This window comes from Osmia bicornis, chromosome 13 (genome assembly GCF_907164935.1).
Source record: "Osmia bicornis bicornis chromosome 13, iOsmBic2.1, whole genome shotgun sequence".
In the NCBI taxonomy this organism is placed as follows: domain Eukaryota; kingdom Metazoa; phylum Arthropoda; class Insecta; order Hymenoptera; family Megachilidae; genus Osmia; species Osmia bicornis.
The window spans coordinates 5,316,749-5,339,802 of record NC_060228.1 but is presented as its reverse complement, the minus strand read 5'-3'; the positions used below and the strand labels follow the sequence as shown (position 1 = coordinate 5,339,802).

The 23,054-nt window shown below is 40.7% G+C and overlaps 1 protein-coding gene across 8 annotated transcripts in view; it reads right to left on the bottom strand.

Annotated features, from left to right (window-relative positions):
* Positions 1-23,054, bottom strand: part of LOC114878112 (hemicentin-2) — a 220,619-nt gene that overhangs the window by 136,710 nt on the left and 60,855 nt on the right. For all 8 annotated transcript variants that reach the window (XM_029191527.2, XM_029191533.2, XM_029191532.2 and 5 more), the window contains exon 3: positions 21,473-21,514. In XM_029191527.2, coding sequence (XP_029047360.1) covers positions 21,473-21,514 — 42 coding nt within the window. The remainder of the gene's footprint in view (positions 1-21,472; positions 21,515-23,054) is intronic.

Genomic DNA, 23,054 nt, shown 5'->3' with positions numbered 1-23,054 from the left:
GGAAGAAGGTGGGTAAAATGCAAGATTGAACGCTCGCTGAAAGAAAGAAGGATGCGGGCAAACAGAAAAGCGAAAGAAATAGGTGCAGAGGGTAGAAATATGAAATATGAGGGAAGGAAGACCAAGAAAGGGTGAAAATGGGTAAAGAAAACCGGATAAAACTGGAGAAAAATGGTAGAGTAGAAAAGTGGCAAGAAACGAAAGAGATCTATAAAAATGAAGGTAGAAAACAAAAGACAGAAACGAGGAGAATAACCGTGTTAAGCGGATCAGCGGTGGGTGCAAAAAAGAATGAAAAATAAATCCTGGAGATAGAATGTAAAGCGGGTTAATATATACAGGGTGCTCTGCAATATGTAATATAATATAAACAGCAAGATGGTTATTCTGCATAACAAAAAACATTTGTTGAAAATACGGAATTAAATTATTTTATCCGCGGCTTTATTTTCAAGATAATTCATAAATTAATCAATGCCACTAAAATTCATGAAATAAAATCGAAGATATAATAAATATATATCTACTGAAAGAACTGTCATAAAAGCTTTTAAAAAGTTATTAAATATTATATTTTGAAAATCAATTGTACAACATATTCCTAGACACCCTGTACGTTATAAAACTTGAGAAATCGCCCAAGAAGTACAGCAGAATAATAAAAAAGGAACAGAGAGAAAACAAAGAGGAACGAGAAAAGAAGAAAACAAAAGAGTAGGAAAGAAGCAAAGGAAAAGAAAAGCAAAGAAGACCATGCATAAGAAACAGGTACAGCGGAGGAAGAGGAAATGGTGTTTCGAAAGTATCTCGACTCGGTACAATAACGGTACAGTTTTCAAAGGTCCGATGGTATAATTTTTTCGCATAAATTTCAACGAGAATCTTCGCGGTAGAAGATGAAACACGAACGAACCGAGGAGGAAGCTCTATATCCGGGATACATAAGAAAAAGGGAGAAGAATCCGAGTTGGATAGAATAGAGCGATATACTTTTAGATAATTTTGTTTTATGTTCTTAAGAATGTTCAACCTTTTGTCTTGCGCGAAACCCTCATCCCCAGCATCGTTTCTGCAAACCCTTTTTTTCATCAACCGGTTTAACCCTTTCGAGACGCTTGGGGAGAACGCGCGAACCCTTAAGCAAGTTTACTTCCATCCGAGACCACTTTCACGCGAGACCAACCCCACTCTCCGCTTCGCACACGCTAGTATTCTCATTCGATTTTCCTTGAGCACCGTTGGCTCTCTGGTGATGGCTCTCCACGTCTTCCAACCCCTCGATGACAGACGAATTGAATTTGTACAAGCGCAAGCATATCCGCTGTTTATTTGTCGGAAAGATCAAAGATCTGATTGTTACAGAACTTGACACCTTGGACATAAAAGGTTCCAGCGATTTATTAACGCTTTGTGATTCGTCGATTTATCTGTAATTTCAAAATGAAAATTCCTCGAGAGTCAACATAAAATATCAGGATCTCGTGATCGTTCCGCTTCGCCGATCGACAAGAAATGAAATATTTCTCGAGTGGTCGGAAAAGAAGGTAAAGGGGAGAGAAGGCATCGTTGGACCGTTCAAAGCGCAGGAAGTCTTTGGTAAGCAACAGTGGCGAGGCAAGGAATAAGGAAAAGCAGTCGATTGCGTAGCGCGCGATAAAAGAGAGCGGCCACTCGGTTGAATGCGAGCAAAGTTACCGGAATGCCGCTGGAACATGGCAACGAATAAAAAAGACGAAAGGAAGGAGGAAGCAGAAGACTCGAGAAGAAAGAACGCGAAAAGCTTCACCGCAATGGAACAACGTGGTACTTGGAGGTGGCGTGTAACCTGTACCTGGAACGAGTAAACAAAAAAAAAGAAAGGAAAGGAAAGAAAAGAAAAAGAAAGCTCTTACGGGTAAGCTTCATTAAGCAGACCCGGGGGAGGGTCGGCGTTATGGGGTGGGTACGAAGATGGCTGGAGGGTTGCAGAAGTGGCGTGGAAAGTAAAAGGTGGCGAGGAAGAAGGGTAAGGAACGAAAGGTAAGAAAGAATGAAACAGTGAAGAAGGGTGCGAAGAGGAACGCGAAAAAGAGTAGGGGGTGAAGGGACCGGCATAAACTGTCCCCTTTGTGCGGGAAATTGCGTTTTAATTCCCGCATTCAGGCTACCCTGGTACCAGCCGGCTGCGCTCGTATACACGCCATACACGACTTTCATGCATTTTACATGGTCACCACCTGCCGACACATTGGCCCGTACTCTGTAAAGACTGGTCGGGAAAACGAAACGATGGTCAGCTTCGAAAGGCTCCCTTATCAACGGTCAGAAACCTCTTTTAGACTTTTACCACGTCGATTTGCTAGTCATGGCCAATTGGCTGGGCAATAAGCATTACGAGAAACTACGACTCTCCACCCTTCTTGGTCAAAGAGGCACGATAAAGCGACCTCGAGTCGCTGCAATTAACGATGAATAACTGGGCAATGGTCGAATGAAAAAAGGAGAAAAAAAATAATTGAAGATTATGGTAGATTACGATGGATAAAATCATCTAAGACTTTAAAGGTTTGTTATTTGTATCGAAAGTAAAATGTAGGTGTAATAGAAAAAGTAATTTTATCCTTCTATCCAACTTGATTATACAAAATTCCAGCCGAATTTCCCAATTTCGATGCAAAGATCCATAGAAAAAATTTATCGACGCCTTCGAGCTAAATGGGTCCCTCGATGGACGAACTTTCGTTTATTAGTAATCCCGCAAATCTTTCGAGAGCACTCGACGAGAGGGTCAAACGGGCAGAATAACGTAGAAACAGAAAGAGAACGAAGGATGGAGGAAAGCAAACAGAAGGACAGAAGTGTACAAACCGTAGATAAGGGTTGCCGGTGATTGCCCCATAAAATATGTATGCCACGAGCGTCGACCTTTTTCTTTTCTTCCTCCACACCCTCGTTTCCCCGTCGTTTTCTATCTTTTTATACACGCCACGAACGTCTTCGATCCCTCGAGCAACAAGCCGCGTCGATGTCGAGACATCGCGGATTCATGCGGCTCTACGCACATGCAAAAACTTTTGTACCTATACTCGGTGTACCCATTTTTCTTTCTACGGGGCCATTTTTTGTTTCCCTCAACAAACCATTGTAATGAAATGAAATAAATATATAAAAATGAAGTAGAGATGGTCAGTGTATGATCAGACACATTTTTCAAACAATACAAACGAACGTATTTGTTATAATATTTCTTTTCCAGCTACCTACGAGGGCGTTGTTTTTTAAACTATTTCGGATGAAAATTGTTCATATTAATCAAGAATTTTCTGTTCTATAAAACATACAGATCCATTCACCCTTTTTTATCAGGAATGGAATGAAATATCAATTTTTGTATATTGCATTGCTGCATATTGGATTTTTTTATAATGAAAGAGGAGTACATTTTAATATCGAAAAAAATAGATAGAGATCAATATGTATATCCGTTATATCCTATGAAAGATAAAAAAAACAAATATCTGAAATAATTTTTCATATCACTGAATTTAATAAAATAAAAAAAGAGACGAAAGTGGAAATCTGTGGGAAGTTTAAAGAAACACCTTGTATATAGATCTATAAGTCCTCTTACACCCTGTTTCACCCTCTGCTTACGACTGTTTGTTTCTGTCCGCCGAACTTTGGACCTTTCACCCCACCTTTTTTCCTACTTCTCTCCTTCTTTGTCATCGTATATCGCCCCCATGACGCTCTTTGCCAGAAGGGCTCTACAGGGAAAAGACCCGCACCGATGCCAATATTCCCCCGTCGATGAAAACAGAAACTCAATGGGAGGGTGGCAATCTCTCGCCTCCCTTTGCAGATGCAAATTCGGATATGTATCTTCCAGCTTGTCTCACACCGCGACGAATAGGTGTCATCGAAATGTCGAAAAATATATTTTCATACACCCTGGGTGTCTACTAAATATACAAGACAGTTGAGATATTTAAATTAACCCTCATGCACCGTTTTACTTCAAATGAAAAGAGTTTATAAATATGAATAATTGCTCCTTGCTCAATGAAACTGAGGAAAATTCTTTCGAAAAAAATATAATTTCATTCGATTTAACAAATTAAACTACGACGTCCACCGTCTATTAAATTGAAACTTGTGCCGGACGACGAATAAAACTATCAAAACTAGAAGCTAACAATTAGCGAACTATAATTTCCAGCGGAAACGTAATTTCAAAATTTCGAGAAATTACAAAATTACGCTCAACGCATGGACGACTTCAGAGAGAATGCATAATTACCAACGATTCGCAATTCGTTGTGAATTACAGTACCGAATAAATATACAAAGCACGCGCAAAATATTCCGTAATAACGCTTGTTAATTTCTTCTTAATGAGTCCTGCATGGGAAGCATCAAACGTTACAGCACGACGAAAGAAATAAGCAATTTCGAACGACCAAGTACAGCCACGTTTTATTATTTTTTAATCACGATTTTAATAAAATGAAATTTGCTTTTCATTTTGAGAAAATCCTAAGAGAGCCTAACATAGGACAAAAATAAAACTAGTTGAAGCTTATCTAGCCAAGCTTCAAAAACTTTCCCGCTATTACAAACTTCAACGCTTATAACTATAAAGCGAGCATCTGCTTCGAATTCCAAAGAATTTCAATATAAAACCCGACACGATTTAATGAAATATCGTGGTCATAGTTTAAAACAAAATAATCGAGCAGAAGAATTGCGGAAAAGTTCGATCAACGCTTGTTAATACGCGTTCGAGAATAATTTTGATTCAACCGAGCGAGCTTCTTTCAATGGGCCAGGAAATTCAACGAGGAAATTTTCTGGGGCGGTGCACGAGCATCTGAAATTTAAATGTACACGAGTTTGCTGGTTCTGCGAAAAATCCATACGAAATATCGACGGGAACAGGGGTAAGAAGGAGAGAGACAGAAAAATACCTATACGCATCGCTTGCGCATTATAAATTCAAGTTTGCGTACCGAGTTCCGACCGTACACGATATTCCACCATGGCCCGTACAAAATGCTCCTTTTACACAGGACGAAAATAGCAGGTAAACCGTAGGAAATAGAATAAACTCGCGAACTGATTCCCGATGGTGAAACGCACACTATGGGGGATCGTTTGTTTACAAATAGTCTCCGGTGCTTTTCGCGAAATTCCTCGCCCGCTTTATTAGCCCGACGATCTAACGCTCCAATTTCGTTCCTGTGATCAACGGGAAATTTATACAGGTGGTTAGAAGCTTTTGTCTGACTCCAGATAAAAGAAAAATAAAAATTTTACACCGCAGATTTTCGCCAGGGAAATGTGCTGTTTTATTCTGCGAGTTAAAATTGCGAGATAAAGAGAACGTAGCGGAAATGGTATCGGATATGATAGATATAAAAGAAGAAACGTGTTGGCCTGGTATTCATAATCAGTAAAAATAGCGCGATACCATGGAGCTGTGTCAAATGTAATTCAGATGTACTGCACCGACTCGCGTTATTCCTCGTCTCTGTTACTATTGGACACATCGAACCTCGCGATAACGTAAATATGATGATGAATACCACGAGGAAGATACGGCTGTCCGATTAGAAAAAAGGGGAAGCGAGAATGAAATATTCTCCACTCCGTGAAGTCGAGAAAGCTCAATTATCCTGTGCTATGATGTACGTGGAAAATATATCGTACAATCTTGACTGTAATGTGACTTCAGAAGTCCTCTTATGGTTCTCCTTTCACAAATTGATGGTATTAGATTGGGGGTAAAATGGATGAAGAAAAAGACATAAGTATTTATAAGAATTTAACATCTCTTCCAAGAGGTTTAAAAATTTTTAAATTGCACATGGAAAACTTAGAATTATTTTTAATAAATAAAATAAATCTTTTAAATGATCTCCATAAAGAATGATACAAAATGATTAAAAATCACGATCGAAACGAACCGAATCATTCTAATATCGCGCAAAGTATCTCCTCAACCCTATCGTTAACGTACAACAAGTAAACTGAAACACTTCACCCCAGCCGGATTTATAGCACACCCTAAGAAACAACAGGCACCGCCATTTGTTCGTCCGACGAAGATCGTTATCCCTCGAACGAGCTCCGATAATTTCAAAAGAGAGACCATAAAATATAACCGGCCATTAATTTCAACCGGACGCGGTCAAAGTAACAGGTATTCCTTTTTCTCCGAGCGGCATACATCTTTGTCTTTGCAGCCAACCGATTAGAATACGACTACTGTCACGCAACAGCCACGAGAATCACGAAGACCCATCCTTCTTGTAAGATTGTCGACGGTTGCTGTTACTCTATGTTCAAGATATTCTTTGCTAAATTACATTTCTTTTCTTCTTTCATATCTGATTCTATTCAGATCGGAAACTATTAGTACTCTTAACATGTTTTCTGCTAAGTTTTTTCCTCAAGTCAAATTATATTTTTGTCATCCAAAATAGTTCCATATATTTATCTTATTCCAGTTTCGAAACACGACGATTCTTTTCAACAAAACTATCGGAAATCAACTGGAGAGAAGTTTCCAATTTTCCGGAAGTTGAAAGGTACCGTTAAAACGTCCCCGTACGTGATCATGTAAGAAGAAAACGAAAGAATCGATGGAAGAAAGCATCGGTTACGTGACACAAAGGAAAATCTTGACAATCCTACGGTGATCGTTTTCCCGTTTCCTGTAAACCGCGCGTGCCCAAGGTGCCACGTGAACTTTATAACTTCGAAAAAGTCGGCTATGGGTGCACGGCGAAGTTTTCAGTTACCGAACATTCCACCGTGTATTTTTCTCTTGGATATACGACCCGTTCTCGTCAGGAGAACGAACCGCAGTACGACTCCATTTCGACTCGAAATACGATCCTGAGGAGGAGCTAGCTCAAAAGGAATCTCCTTGCTCCGGCGTCTTAATGGGGCGAATGTCGAAGGCCCGGGAGATATGGCTGAGAGCAGTTAAACAGGTCAGTGTTTGTTCAGGGAATTCATGTGGACGTTACCGAGTGTTGAATTATGTCTGGTATAAATGTAAATTAACCCTAGAGTGGTCACGCGGATGGCATTACTCATCCATGGTCGAAAATTAGCTATATACCAGATATTTTAGATGCTAAGGGTGTAGACGGTAGATATACGACGCGATCTTATCGCGGTAAGTAAGATTCAGTTTCCTCGAAAACGCTTAAACCGAGCTTAATCCAACGACAGAGATCTCTTTGTGAGCAGACAATGGGCCAGGGTTGATTCGAACAGTCTATAACTACTTTCTATGCCGCTTTCATCGAATATTTCCGGCGAGCAAACCACTCCTCCAAATCGAATCTCTAGAAATGATCGAATTCAAGTTTCGAAAGCTCCGAATGGTTCTGAAACGACAAGAGCAAGTCTTTCCATTAAAATTCAACTTCGAGTACTCTACATAGAATTTCGTCGAAATTTCTGAGAGGAAAAAATCTCAAAGTTCAAATTCTATTTATCTAACGACACCGGAGGGTAAAAATCTAAATTTCTCTGGAGACACTTTCACCCTTTCGAAAGGTTCACCAGGGTGAATTATTTTATCATAGCTCTCGAAAGAAGTTGTCGACGCGATGCTTCTATGCAGCTACGTATAAATATTGAATTTACGACGTTCGCGAACAATTACGTCTGTACAAGTGTTATCTCCCGCCAATAACATCCAACTTTAATAGCAGTACCCATCCCATCGAACGACTTGCAACTACCCTCCTGATGCGACTACACTTCTGTTCCCGTGTACGTGGCCACTTACACCCGTGCATCCGACCGTACGAGTTATCTTGTGACGTAATTATAACTTGTAGTTTCTAGTACTTTAGTTCACGGAGGTTAGCGCAAGGAGGAATACGAGGAGGAGGAACAGTAGCCGAACTCTGAGAGATCGTCATTTGCCTGCTTCAGGCATGGAACATTGAACAGAGAGCAAGAGGCCAGACAAGAGCAGGACAAACGGACCTACCCACCAGACGACAGACGAACGGAAGAAGATAGAACGCTGTTGCAAGGGTGAGATGGAGCAAGAAACGGAGAAGACGATAGAAAAACCAAGACAGACAGAGAGAATTGCTGGGAAAGCATGGAACAACGAGAAACAAGAAGGGTGTAAGACAGAGGTGGAAACTGGAGGAGAATGGAAGAGGGTAGAGGAAGAAACTACGCTTAGAAGCAAGCCAACTTCCTCTTCACCGTCGACGACTTCGCGGCTCCGAACTCTCTTGCTTGGAAACGAGGTAGTCATCTGCTTCTGTTGTCACTAGGTGAGCTTCTATCTCCGCGTAAGGATGCGTTTCCACGTGAAATGTCACTTTGGTTATCATGAAAAATAGAAGACCCATTCTCGTGGCTTCTGGAATTTTATTTGTCTCGAAAATATCAAATATTTAATTCACGCTTGATTTTACACCTAACCGCAATGAAAAAAAGGGACACTGGTCGCTGAAAAACGTGGTGAAAGAAAGAGTGATATTTCCAGGTGACACATACGCTCTTTGAACGCCCATTGAACCACGAAACCACCAACACAGAAAGGCTGACTTTCCTCGCGGTACACTCGACTCGACACTTCGAGCATTGTTGACCGCTTGGAAACGGACAACCAGCACTTTTCTCCCGTGCTCTTTTTGCTTTGAAACCCGCCGGGATATGCGACGAAGGCGCAATTAGTGATTGTCCCCGCTTTCAGCAATTAAGGCCGAAACGATGTTGAAAAAGCAGCTGGATGACTGGCTGGTTGACTGTCACCACTAATTTCGCCGACTCCGACGGCTGAAGGCTTTTAGTTTACAAGATGCTTTCAACGATACCGACGAAACGTTAAAAACGGAGGAAATAATTGCAAATTTTTTCCAAGGATTGAAAATACACTTTTAAAGCGAGACTTTCGATAAATTAACGATTTTGATTTGGAAAGAAAATAGAAAATTTTTAGATTTTTAAAAAATTACAGAAGACTCTATTGGAATAAAATGTCAATCTTGATTCTAATTTTTTAACTTGGATCTTGATCAGAGAAAATTGCGAGAAAATAGAGCGATCAGAGCTATGTAACAAAATCTCTGCCTCCCTTTCGTCGGGAAGCTCGAAATCGAGGAAGATGTTTCGTTATCCTGAACATCGGACTGATTTAAAGCCATTGGTTAGACTACTTCGATGCAGGATACCATCTGATCCATTACTTCTCGCGCGGTTCGATAAATCCGCACTCGTTGGTCCCAGAGGAGTAAACGAGAGCGAAAGGGAAAAGCAAGGTCAGGATGGTGGAAATCTATATTTTTTCTCCGGATGTCTTTTCACCGTGGCGATAAATCTCGACGTGCATCCGTACACGATGCAAATTTACCGCGAAGAATCAACAAACTTGTTCAACACTTGTTGTTTGCATGATGAAAACAACCATCTGTTGTACCGCGTGCAACATTATTAGCACGTTACCTGTCAAACAAACGATTTCGTAATATGAAACATGTGATATTGTAACTTCTTTTAATCAGTCCATTGTATTAAATCTGTTGAGTGAAACGTGTGTCAGCTGACCACATAGGTTCAGCTGCAAGTTGCGGCTATTATAGTTGTTCATATGCATGTGCGCGAATAAATCTCGCGCTTTGGGTACAATCTCATAAGCTCAAGTTAAATTAATCAGGTGTTTCGGGAAGTTTGCAACAACGTCACATTATAAACGATACCGCTGCATTAACAGAAACCGTGTCGCGATCCTTCATGTTGGAAATTCGTCGATTGTGAACGCATACAAGGGTTGCAAATAATAGTAGTGATTATTTTGCATTGTAACATTACACTATCGCAATAGCTGTTCCGGATGATTGCAAATAAAAATATTTTCAATTAATTTCCAAATTAGATTCCAATATTTTAGTAATATAAATTCCATACGTTTATTCGCAACTACAATGGTGACCGATTATTACCGTTCGATCAAATAGAATCGAAAATTCTGATTAACAAATAATAATCCATCCGATGCAAACGAAATCCTAATAATATTTCTCATTACAACTTCGATTTTAATACCGGTCAGATCATTTCTGACATTCGGCAGCGCTTGTTTCAGCATTATAATGTAATTATTATGAAATTATACAACGACATCATAATAATAATTCGAGAGAATAATCGGGAAAGCGTTTGTAATTGTCACGTCGCCCATTTGACGATTGTCCCCTGCGCTGAGTAATTTGCAACGAGCAAAGCGCCAATCCCGTTAATAAATAATTAGAATTACCGTGCTTCGTAATACGGAATATTAATCGGGTGCGACCATTATTTGTCCATGCTGAATCGCGTTAAACGGACGGGGGAAAAAAATGGTAGAAACGAATGAAAACGAGCTACAGAAAAAAAACACAAACGACCGTGTTGAATATTCTAATTAATAATACCGCGAGTGATTAACTACAGAGAGGAGGAAGTTTCGAACAAACACGCGGGCCGCTTTTTAACGCGGCTCTTATGACCCCAACGGTTTGCTACAATTTCCGTGTAATTACTGAAGTAATCCCACAACAACTCTCGTTAAAACTATTCTGCCCGAAGTGGGACGATGTCAAGTGGGAACGAAGGTGAATGTTTTAAGAAACGAGTAACGAATAGACCTCGACTTGTCGCTCAAAAAAAAAAAAATTTTACTCAAAAGTGCTTCAGAAAACTCGCTACTTTGTCACTGTATTATTCGATGATTTGATGTTGCTTGCTTTAATTAATTAACGCGGTGTCAATTAGACAGTTTAAATTGCAAAAAGAATTTTGAAAACAGCAAAGGGAAGTTTTTAAAAAACATTTTAAACTGATACAGCAAAATGACTATAAAAATTGTCTCTTAACGCGAAAGTTAATTTAAGTTGAGACAACGAGGAAGGTCCTCTAATTTGTTCTTTAATTAATTTTTCTCTATAGGACGTAGGATTCTTTGTCGTTGAGAAAGTTCAACGCTAACTTCATATACTCTACTTTGTTACCTTCAGGCATGTTTTCAATTTCACCCAGATTCCGGTGCCGTTCTTTAGTAATTTAGAAGGTGCTGGCCGAGTTTCGCTCGAATTTACGAATCGGAGCACGACGTTTCGCGAAACCTTGTGTATCGTTTCAATTATGAATCGCACTTCCGTTTCCCGATCAACTTGTACCGTTAATCGAAAAGTTACCCTCGATGATTGCATAAGAAGCGAAGAAACGTTAAAGTTAATATTCTCATTAGGGACCAACTGATCATTCTATTTCATTAAAAAAAAACAGAAGAAAAAAACAAAGAAATTAAACTTCACGTTTGATAAAATTTTATATCGATACACAAGATGATTATTATTGAAAGTTTTATCAGCAACGAAAGAGAATGCAAAAAGATCCTTTTAAAAATTCGACAAAGTTCCTATCGTGATCAGTATTCAGAATAATAATGAGTATCGCGGCATTTTCGAGACAGTAATTGCAGTTTCAGGGTAAGTTGATTAACTTGTACTTGATCCGATCATAATTCTGTCGGTAGTTCGAAACGATGGAGCTTCAGCTATATACTATACTGTTAGTTAGTCGATACTATCCTCTTCTTGCAAACCTTAGAGCGCTCTCGAAATGTTCATCGGAAAATCCTCGACCCCCTAACCCATATGCAATCGCTGATTCACCTATGCAGTTGGAAGATTGATTTCGTAATCATAAAACGATCGTCGAACGATAATAAATTTAAAATGCATCGCGTTAATTACTTTTATTTTCTCGTCAACTCGAATTCATTAATAACCAAGGGATACTAAATTTATCGATTTCGTTTCATAAAGAACCGTCTGTGGCAACGTTAAAAAGTTCGCATTGATAAGCAACAAAGTTGCAAAGGATCGATTGTGTTCACCTCTCTTTCAGCAAAGCACAAGCGCATTGATAGAAAACGTTCAAAGGTTCAATTTCAACAAAAGCTAGAGAATTGCTTACTTTCGTCCAAGAAACGTAACTTCCTTTCTCTTTGCTGGAAAGAACGAGACCAAAATTTCTTTCAAGTACGCACGCTCCTCCGCTGGGGGCTAACCAAAAGAACATACTTCGCCGTAAGAAGCGGAGGATTACAGAGGCACGCAGTCTCGAGGGTGGCCAAAAGCCTTTGTCTAGAATTGCTTGAAAACCGGCAATGAGAGCGTCCCCTATCCAGACCAATTACCTTCTTTTCTTTCCTCTCTTCCACCATCTCTTCCGTTCGTCCCTTTTCTCTTTTACCCCTCGAGGTGTCGCGGACCTCATTCCGCGACAGAAATTTCGTTCGCGTTCAATTTTAGCCGCGGGATAAGGGATAAATGCCAAACTCGTCCTTCTCCATCTCTTCCCTTCTTTTCTTTGCCTGTCTCTACCGCGCACTCTTTTACAACCAAGCCGCCCTTCTCGAGCTTTTTCCTCTGCTTCCGGTGCTTACTCGCAGACCGTCTTTTTCTTTGTGAAAAATGGACCCGACACGCGTTTCTGACACCTTTGATTTTTCTTTTAATTAAGCCACGACCACAAACAACGCGGTCTGTTTTATCCTTTGATCATTTAAACTTCGCGTCGGTGCAGCATATTTTGCCGAACTTTTGTAAATATTTTTTGACAAATATCATTTTTATCGAAAGCAAATGATCGTTCTATAAGAAATTAATAACGGGTAATTTCAGCATCATAATCTTAAGTCGTAGACCCAAGTTATTGCCCTGACATATACGCGTTCCTGGACTAAGGTTAATCTTTGCACAACCATCAAACTCTGAACAAACTTGGCATGATAGAAGCGGAATATATCCCTATCAGGTATATCAAAGAAATTGTAGAACTCAAACAGACGAAATCTTCTAGGAAATTGGACCGTGTGTAATTCTCTATTTGAACTTCGTTGCTCGGCCATTATCTACTTCGAAGGGAATATAACCAACTTCTCCAATTGCAGTTGGTTTCTGCTTCGCGAAACACGAAATGCGATTTAAAAAATTCCATTTTCCGAGGCTAAACATTGGTATCATTATATTGCAAGAGTTAAATTAAAAAGTAGCAAATAACAGAAAATCCGATATGATTCTATGATATAAAAATATTAACTACAAACTTTAATAAATTCATGAATCACAATTTTACGCTACTTTTCTGTCAATGTTTCGAAATTTACCATTTGACATGCCAAAAAAGAAATAATGAAAATAGCCTTTTACAATTGGTGCATCATCGGAAACACGAATTATCCTGCCACTTCTGGTTACCAGAATCGAAAACTTTTAATTCTACGTGATATACGAGCGAACTGTATGTACTCTCACTTCGTGTCGGCTGATCGATAACGAGAGTGAAATTGAAATTGGCCGACGCCACGATCTCGGTCGCTGGAAAATCCTTCGGCCTGGAAATAACACTCTAAGCTAAATATAATTTTTCAACTTTCCTCGGCTACCTTTAATACGCTTCCGCGTCCTTCGAGCCCCGATAACGTAATCGACAATCGATGATCGTTCGTAATAACGATCGGATTCTAGGCTACGGGAAGGCTTAGAATATTACCGAAGATGAAGCTTTCTAATATTCAATTTAAGAAGTTCCTTTAAAATGAAACAGTAGAATCGGTAGTCTCTTGTGTTTTTCACCTTTCTAATCGAACAAGTTGGAAAGTTGGCGACACGAGGAGTCGCGAAGCCGTAAAAGCGTTGGCCCAATTTAGACCCGCAGCCAATTAGCTCGACACTCGTCTGTCCCTGTGTTCAAGACGACCTTCTTCCTAACCCAGAGCATTTGGAATTGCGACACGCAGAGCAGTAATTCCTTCGGTGTTGTGCACGCGGCAACTTTTTAACACCCTGTTATTACGTGCACCGAGCAAAGTCCGTTCTGCTTGAAGTTGGACGTTTCGGTAATTCGACGATGCCGGTTCGCGAGACCGATGAAATTAGCTATTTCTAGGGAAACAATGTGGCATCGATGTAACTACGTAAACCAAAACGGGACTGAACGTATCGTGCAACCAGGAACCACGCCCGCGGTACAAACGACAATTAGAATCTGTTTGCATAATTAAGATAATAATGGATTATTTTGAACAAGAATAGCACGTGATACATGAGAAACGAAGCGGCCACGGCGTCTACATTATTATTCCTAGCGAGCACGAAACCGACCGAATTCGTGTCAACTCGAATTGCTTAATATTTTTGCTGAAAATCAACGGTTTCGTGTCTCATAATGTTGCATTGCTCGTTTCACATGGTAATTGCATTTTGCCGGCAACTCGTGCGTCTACCCTCTCGTGGCACATTCGAATGGAAAAGTCACTTGTTCGAGAGCAGCCAAGCGAAATTGCTTGAACGAGGAAGATAGTGTCGGATACAAATGGTTCACGTTTCTCGTTAATAAATCCGTCAAGCATAAATTTATAAATAAAAAAATTACAGAAGTTTCTTTCAATCCTTTGAATTTTTGTTTAAAATTTGAGATACCTTCTTTATATTTTTAATATTTCCAAACTAAATAGCAGAAAATCTTTCAGCATTGGAATGACAGAAGTAGAATCATCGTTTACAGAGGAGCAGGAAAGAAGAAAGTAGTGGTGCAACGAAACGAGAACGTCAGTTAACGTTCAGAAGCACGATTATAAGATGAAGTGGCAGTCTTGCAGGGAATAGTCCATACGAGGGGAGCAGTAAGTCTCTTTTGTACGGTCCCATCGGTCGGTACGATTTCATCGGAACCCCCTGGGTGCACGCCTATTTCTCCCAAGCCCCGTCTGGCCTCGTTCGAAACCCCGGCAGCACGATTCATCACCCATAACAGCTTCGACGATGGGTAGAAAGAGAGGGAACACGATTCGTGAAAGGCGAACCGTCTCGGTGTAAAGTTGAAAATAATAAATTGTCTCCATTAGCGAACGGCCCCGCTCTCTAACTGTCCGTACTGTCCGTGCAATCGAGCCCGCGACTACGAGTTACGCTTTCGACCGGGGTCACTTTGTCCCCGTAACTACGAGTTCCGTGGCTGTCATCGGTGATAATTTCTGGCCGCGTTTCAGCTGTCCTGCACGAAACGACCCGATATCTATGCGCGAATGCAGGCTAACTATCGGTGAAATAATACCGTGACACGAACAGAACTGTCTCGAGGAAAAAGACGCGGTAAAAATAAAGAGATTGCGTGAAATTCAATAATTTTTCTAATAATTCTGCTGCTTTAGAAAATTTCCCAATAATTTATCTTTGAAATGTAACGCGAATGAAAATTGCCTCGTGTAACATGCTGATCATAGAAATTCCAACATTTTTTTTGTCTTTTCACGCGAACCAAACGTTTGATACGTAATCTCGTATCGAAGGAAAATTATTGCAGGACGCGTATCGTTCTTGGTGGAACGCTTTTCCAGCGGAGTTCCGTTCGCCTGAGCATCCGTTTGAAAGATCGCGTTACTTTCCCTCTCGCAGCCAATACTTCATCGGCTGAAAGATATCCGAGCTCTTCTCGGTTCACGAATCGCCTGATGCTTCAACAGATATTTGATTTTCTCTAAAAGGTGCGTGTCGATCGACTGAAACGAAACGATGGAAATCGTTGAACATCCGACTCGTAAAGTTTAATTCAGAGGGAAGTTTAAAGGCGGAAGTCTTCGACGATCCTTTTGCCTGTTGCGAAGAGATGTCGAGTTTTACAAGTCAACAGGAATGATGAGAAAAGGGGGATAAAAGTTTCTCTTCAACTTCAATCAGGGTAGTTCCTTCCGTTCGTCACGAGTCCAGTTACATGACTACAAATGTTCTTTTGTGAGAGATCGGATACACTTGAATAACTACTAAAGTTCGATCCGTATCAGTGCAAAGCGATTGAAAGTTATTTACATTTATGCGTAAGAAGATACAGTACAACAAATATCTATTCTAGATTTATCTTAAAATAGCAAATCAATTTCTTTATCCTATCGTCGTCTTGCAAAAGCAGGTGACGCGATTGAAACACGAGAGCCGTGACGTTTCGAATCAGCAGCACCTTGCAAGAATCGAAAGAATTCCAGCCTAAAGTGGATCCTCTCTGTTTCTTTCGGGTGCACGCGCGAGTAGTCGCCGAACGAAGCGAAAGAAGCCACTTCGAGGCACAAAGAAGAAGTTCTTCGGTCTATGAAGAGGCGGTGGATACGCGAGCTCTTCTCTTCGTCTCAGCTTTGTCTCTTTGAGAACGATAGCTCCACTCGCGAGGTGGGTCGCGAAACCGAATGCAATATCGCGTGAAATAAAATAGGCGTAAAATAGACGCGTCCTCGACGACGAATCTCGGATGTCGGATCTCGTTCCAACCGAAAGAAGCCAACCATCTCGATCGTGGCGCAACTACCACCCTCGACGAATACCATTTCCTGTGAATTAATGTAAACACGGACGAAAATGCTGGAGCGTGGTAAATTGACGCGAACAAATTAGATCTCTCGTCATGAAATTAACACCCGTCGAGCCAGTTGCCGTTTCGATTCGTGACGCGTAATTATTCGTCGCTTTTTCGTTCCGTCTACCTACGTTTCCCTGCGGTGAATTTTACGCGTTGATGTTCGAACTTCAACGTAGCAAATTCAGGTCGAATTCGTAAGCGAAGATATACGATGTGAAATTACATCTATGATAGATGGAATCAAGTTCCAAAGTTTCTGATACCAGTATGACTCGTCAGGTTCGAGTAGTCGGTCGGATTACTTGCATTTTCAAAGTTTCCAGGTACTTATTTTTGGTAGAAAGACTCCGAATATGAAGAAGGCGATGAAGGAAATAACGAAACTAGTAAAACTATCGTCGAAGACGAGTAAGCTTAATTTTCCAGCGCTAATAAGATTACATGGAAAACAGGGTTTTCTATGAGGCAAGCTTTCCCTTTCGCGTGTAAGTTAATACACGTTAAAAGCAGAAACGCTTTCCGTCGCTGCAGAAACAAAGATAAGTATATTAAACGGATTTCAAGTGCTTTCTGTTGCTGCGGCAACAAAGATAAGTGTATTAAACGGATTTAGTTTCGAGGCCGGAAGAGAAGATGACGAGCCACTTTGTTAATTGAGTTTTGTCCTTACCGACCGACCGACCAGCTGTATACTCCTCCTCGGGGTATTAAATAGCACTAGCTGCATTAGCCTCGACCATCCACGATACTTCCGTCTTCGCGGAGAACCGAAGAATATTAATTACTCGATTCGCTTTCCACGAGGAAAGCTCTTCTTTCAATTACCATTCAGGCAATTAGCAATTACTTCTCCTTTAATTCGTACCTTTACCGGGGTCACGGGTCAACGACGGTACCTATTTCGTACCGATAGGAAGAGAATTTTTTTTATTCTTCCTGTTTCATTGAAGAAGAAGAAAAAAATCGACCAAACCTTCTCGTTTCTTCCCAGTTACACGAGGCGTCGTAATTATCTCGAGTTCCGTGAACTCGGCGAACTTCGCTATTACGAGATTCAAATCGAATTGTAGAAACTCGACAGAATGTCGCTGCTCTGCATCTGCTGCCGACAATACTCGCCGCTCGAGCGCGAATCAACGGTAAAACGCGTCTCGCCAAGAAGCAAGTTCGCAACTTCCCGACCTCCTTATCGTATTTCAACGGATTCTTTCATCGTCCAAACTACTTCGTTGCTTTCCCTCCAAACTACTTCCTCCCCACTCTCTCTTTCACCCCGTCGCCGATCATTTTCAAATTTGAAAATCTACTAAATCAAAGATGCAACTATATAGATGGAGGATTAAAATAAAAACGACGAAAGTTTAATTGATAGTAGAAACAGGGATCGTACGTGGAAGAGTGTTTGAATCGTCGTTAAAACGGTAATGGCAGGATAAGTATCACGCTAGAACGAATGGCTACAACGCAGAACTTTTAATCTCTATCCCTTTTACCGCAACGATTCCAGAAAAAGACGAGTCCTTGCTGGCTGTCGACTTCTCTGGCCATCGGCTACGTACGCCAGCTACCGTGGATAGTTAAATTCGTTTCCATTTCGTTTCGCCCTGTTCCTCTACTCGTTCCCGTCTCGTTTCGCTTCGTTTCGTTTATTTTACCTCGATTTCATCGCGGCCGCTTTTTCGAGCTGACATTAAAAGGTGACTACGAGAGTGCGAGTCGATCGGACACTTTGATGCGAATGCAATTTTGCTCCAATTTCCGGGGTACAGGAAGTGCGTTTGTATCGAAGAGAGAAGAAAATTAACCGATTCCATTCAAATAATTAGTGTTGAGATATATTTAATTATGTAAACGTGAAAAAGCTCAAAGAAGATATCTACGCTCGGCACATCATTGATCTCTCAGCAAATTAACGAATCACCACGAGATGTTTTAATAATTGATCCGTCTATTCGAGGAGCAGGTGTTCGCTCAGTCGAAGACACGTTGTCGCGCTTCGAATTAATTAAACGGAACACATTGTCCCCGCGGGTCATTCACCGGGAATATCTATAAAGCAGCTCCGTGCCTCGAAGGGACTCATCGCGAAAATTGATACAGATCTCCTAGAAACCAGTCGACCGGTTCATCGAGGGAAGTCTGATTAAACGATAGCGAACTGCGGTATGTACCGAGAGGGATATTCGAAGAATAGCCGTCCTCGGGGAAGAACGGAGCCGGAAATTGGGCGAGCAAGGGCAAGGTGACCGTACTCTTCGCAGTTTCCGGTTAGTCCGAAAACGAAGGAGGATCGCGACACCTTGGCGGCGTTTTCGCTCGATGGTTACGCGGTAGTTACGAAAGCGTGGAAAGGAGAACGACAGAAGAGAGGATAAAACGAGCCACCGACCGACGAACTAATCAGACTCGACCAATCCGAGCCGTTTCCCCGAGGAGAGGATGCTTCCTCTCAGCGGACAGGATAATTTAAACTTTCCTGCACGATGCGCCCGTGTCCGCGTATCTCGATCGGTCTACTAAACAGAATTAGATACGAGCGTCAAATTCAAACGTTAACCACCTACCGAGCTCGAATGTTCTCTGCCAGTTAATCCTCGCCGTTCGCTGAATCGCGTTTTGTTCCTCTTTCGGTGTCGTACGCTCGAACCGTGAATACGTACGCGTTATATCGACGATTAAAAAGTCGTAAAGAAGAGGAAAAACTGGCTAACCAACACTATTCCGAATGCTCGACAAGATAATTTAAACTTTCGCTCACCGAACGAATATCATTCGAGTTTAATTACTGGCTGGATGTCACGAGGAGATTAAGTTCGTGCGCTTGGTGCACGAGCGTGTACGAACGAGCATCCTGCTGAAACGAGGATTCGCTCTGGGGACCAGTTCTGAACTCGAATCAGGATCCTTGCTACGAATGAGAAATCTGACGGTTGGATTTCATTGTTGACTTTGTTGCTTCCTTTTCGGTATTTTGTTAGAAGTGTAAGGTATGAATAGAGTGAATATAAATAAGCGAAACTGAAGAATTCATCATCGATTGTACAAAATATGATATACCTATTTCTAGAATTATTTTTAACAAACTTGCTTATCGACTTTTTAATGACCTAATATTTATTTTTGAATAATAAAAATATGTCGATTATTCGTTGCTCTTTTTCCCTACACGCGGCGTACAACATGTTTTAATTGGCACATTTGTTTACAACACTCCAGATCCACCGATTCGAATTTTATCATTCACGTTCAATGGTGCTGCTGCTATTTTGCCAACCCACCGCTCTACTGTTCCTTTAGTTTTTCCCAAATATTTTTCATGCACTGGTCCATCGCGTTCGTGTTAGCCCTGGTGTACAGAGAAAAACCACGCTATCCGCCGCGATTACATCGACTGAAAACGCAAAAAACCGACGGATCCGGCGGCGATACGTGCATTTCAATCGAATATCGATCACCGAACTAAACCGAACGATAACGATAAATGCTTGCCCGCGTACGAGTTTGCAAAACTAGCACCATATACGGAATATTTAGAAAGCGGTAGCGATGTTTCAATGAAATTACGTTGATCGCGTAACTACCATCCGGAAGGAGAAGTAAAAAATGCAACGATGACACAGAGACCAGGGCAATTTAACTTTCACGAGGAAGTCAGGAGTGTTCCATCCGCTGACCAACTACAGGGAACAGGAAAGCTTCTGATGGAAAGCACCGCATTGGAGGTTAAAGGGAGAGACGGGTTTCGTCGACTCCTCACCGCGACTGTTTCTCAACAGAATACATTATTTCTTAATTTGATCATGGTTAAAATATGCTGAGAAAAACAAATTGAACAATAAATGAGGACTGGCTGTAAAGAAATATTTATAATTAAATTTAAGAAAAATTAATTAATGAAATTTAAACTTTACAAAAATGTAAGGGATTTTTGAGAATTTATAATAAAAAATGTTATTCTAGAAAAATTTTCTTAAAAATGACTTATAATTATGCATGCTTCGTCTGGAAGAGACCTAAAGCACTAATTTGTATAGCGAATAGACTTCAACCCCTATACATTCTAGATTTCTCAGCATGAATATTTCTAATTAATTAGCATGAAAGATTCTTCAATTAACTCGGATGAAAAGAAGAATAAATTAGCTACAATTTTCAGTATCTCCCCATTTAAACCGGGCAATAAAGTTGAATTTAGAACACCTTTAACGCTGAAAATGTATGAGCGACCTATATATTTGTAACAATGGCCCGAAAAAAAGGACACGTGCATATATATAATAGCCGAATTTTCACCACGAATGTGTATATAAAATTTCATTTCATGCGAGGTGCGATGTGTACATGAAACGCGTATGCGGGAGAAAAAAGGAATCGATTGTCTTCGTTTTAGTTTCACGCAGAATAACTTTTACGCTTTTACACCGGTGATGCTTAAATACCGTGAAATATGAATAATTTTGGAAATCGACGATTGACTGAACATTATTGCGTTCGAACCTAAATAAAAATGTAAACCTTGTATAATTGTAATTTCTACTAGGTAAGTATCGGCACGAAACGAGTAAAAGATTTACGAGTCTGACAATCGCGCTTTAACATCTTTATTTCACTGCCATTTCAGCTTGAAATTTATCAGCGGTCTGTTCGTTTTTTTCCCGTGTCCGGTACAGCTACAAAATGCCCTCGTTAATCGAAAGGCTTACGTCAATTACGCTAATGAGGGCCGCGAACGAGCGCGAACAGCCAAGGATATTATTCGGGAAATTAACCTTTAAATACCCGCTCTTGGAACGTATTACAGATCCGTTTAAAAGCTCGGCTCATTCCGATTTCCCGTTTCGAACTCAACTTTGATTACTCGTTCACGAATAAACGAATTATCGTTTGAAATAAGCTACATTATTATTGCTGCGATATTTCTTTTTTCATTCGTTACACGGTGATTTTTCAACCTAATTTGCGATCAAAGCCAGCTGTTTCAGGCACATGAACGAGTTAAATTTATAATTCTTTAATCATCAAAGTAAATTAAAAAAAAAAAAGGAAAGACACTCACCACCCCTCGGTGTGTCGGTGGGACCAGATCTCTGTCGTAACCCTGAAATTAGAAATTAAATATGAATTTCATTTTCTTTTATAATTAATCAAGATTTTCAACAAAAAAAAACAGGATCCTTATATATCGTCAAACATATAATTTAGATAAAATTCTCGTGAATTCATTGGCTTCCAGTTTATAGTGCTGAATTTACAAATTTTCTTATTCGAATTTTCCCAAAAGAAATAATATTTTGAAAACGTGGCCGTGGACGAATAACCCGCGAAAGAATTTGAACGAATTTATGACGTAGAAGATGCTGGTTCTTACACTTGACTGATTTTACGACACGATCGCGAATCTTCCGCTATTTTAGAGCGGAGGAATTTTCTCTTTGGGCAGCTGACAGCCGCTGAAGAAGAAGATAACACGAAAAAAGGAAACAGAAATCGTAACGCGTGCTAGATTTTGTAAAGAAAAAGAATTCGTAGATCAGCTTAATTGGCTGTACCAATGGTCCAATAATATAGAATTCCAGAAATGTTTCTAAATTCTACGATTCCATCAAAAGATTTCCTTAAAAATGATAAAAATCCGCATCAAGAAGTCAGGAAAAAGAAAACCACCAAAAGAAAGAAAAGAAAGCGAACGTGTTCCAGCTGACTTTTCTCACTGGAATCCAGGATGTATCCTGCGTTCTTGGAACATAAACGGAAAGTTAACGTACTTACAGCCCCATCGAGGGGAGGGCACCGGTTTTATATCTTCCTCGTGCCTTTCACCCCCTTGCCGCCACTATAAGCGGCCCGTAACTTTCACATTCAAACTTTATCTATGGTAGTTTTTGAGCGCAACGTCAACTCTACACCCCGCATGCCAGCTCCGAAAACTTGCTGAATTACAAATCGAACCTGCCGTCCCTGTGCGCCGGGGATAAAAGCGGCATGGATTCAACGAAACGAAAGAAAACAAGAAGACAAGAAGGAAGGACGGTGGAGTAGTTTAGGGGAGGGTACAGAAAAACGGGGAGGGTATTTCAATCTCGTTCGTTGCCTCCATGCCACTCCGACGCATCGACTTCGAAAACTTTCGCTTCTCGGCTCGTCCGGCTGACTGACTTTTCCCAAGTGGTATAGAAACTGGATCCCGGCTTCAAAGATCCCACACATTTTCATCGTTTACCCACCCACACATACCGCACCTCCATTTTCTCCGTGGAAAAAGCAGAAATGGCCTTACGCTCGACAGTCTGTTTGACGAGGCGAGTCGGTAATTCTTTTTTTGCTTTGTGTAACAGCAGAGAAACTTCATCCGCTCTTAATTCTGTTTATAGTGGCTCGTCAGGGCTTCAACGAGCGTGATGAATTAACGAGCGTGGTCATAAATTCTTGAATTCCAACGACAAATACGGCTAAGGGTTAAGTAGTTATTTAGGTTGTTATCTCGGTTGTAAAGTGAAATCGGCCCGGTGAAATTAGAGCTCAACTGCTGGTCATTATCGTGAAAAGTTCGGGTGACCATCAAGGTCTTCGTTAGCGAACGATATAGGGTCAATCTTGATATGTATAGAAATTTGTATTATTTGAAGATTAATAATGGT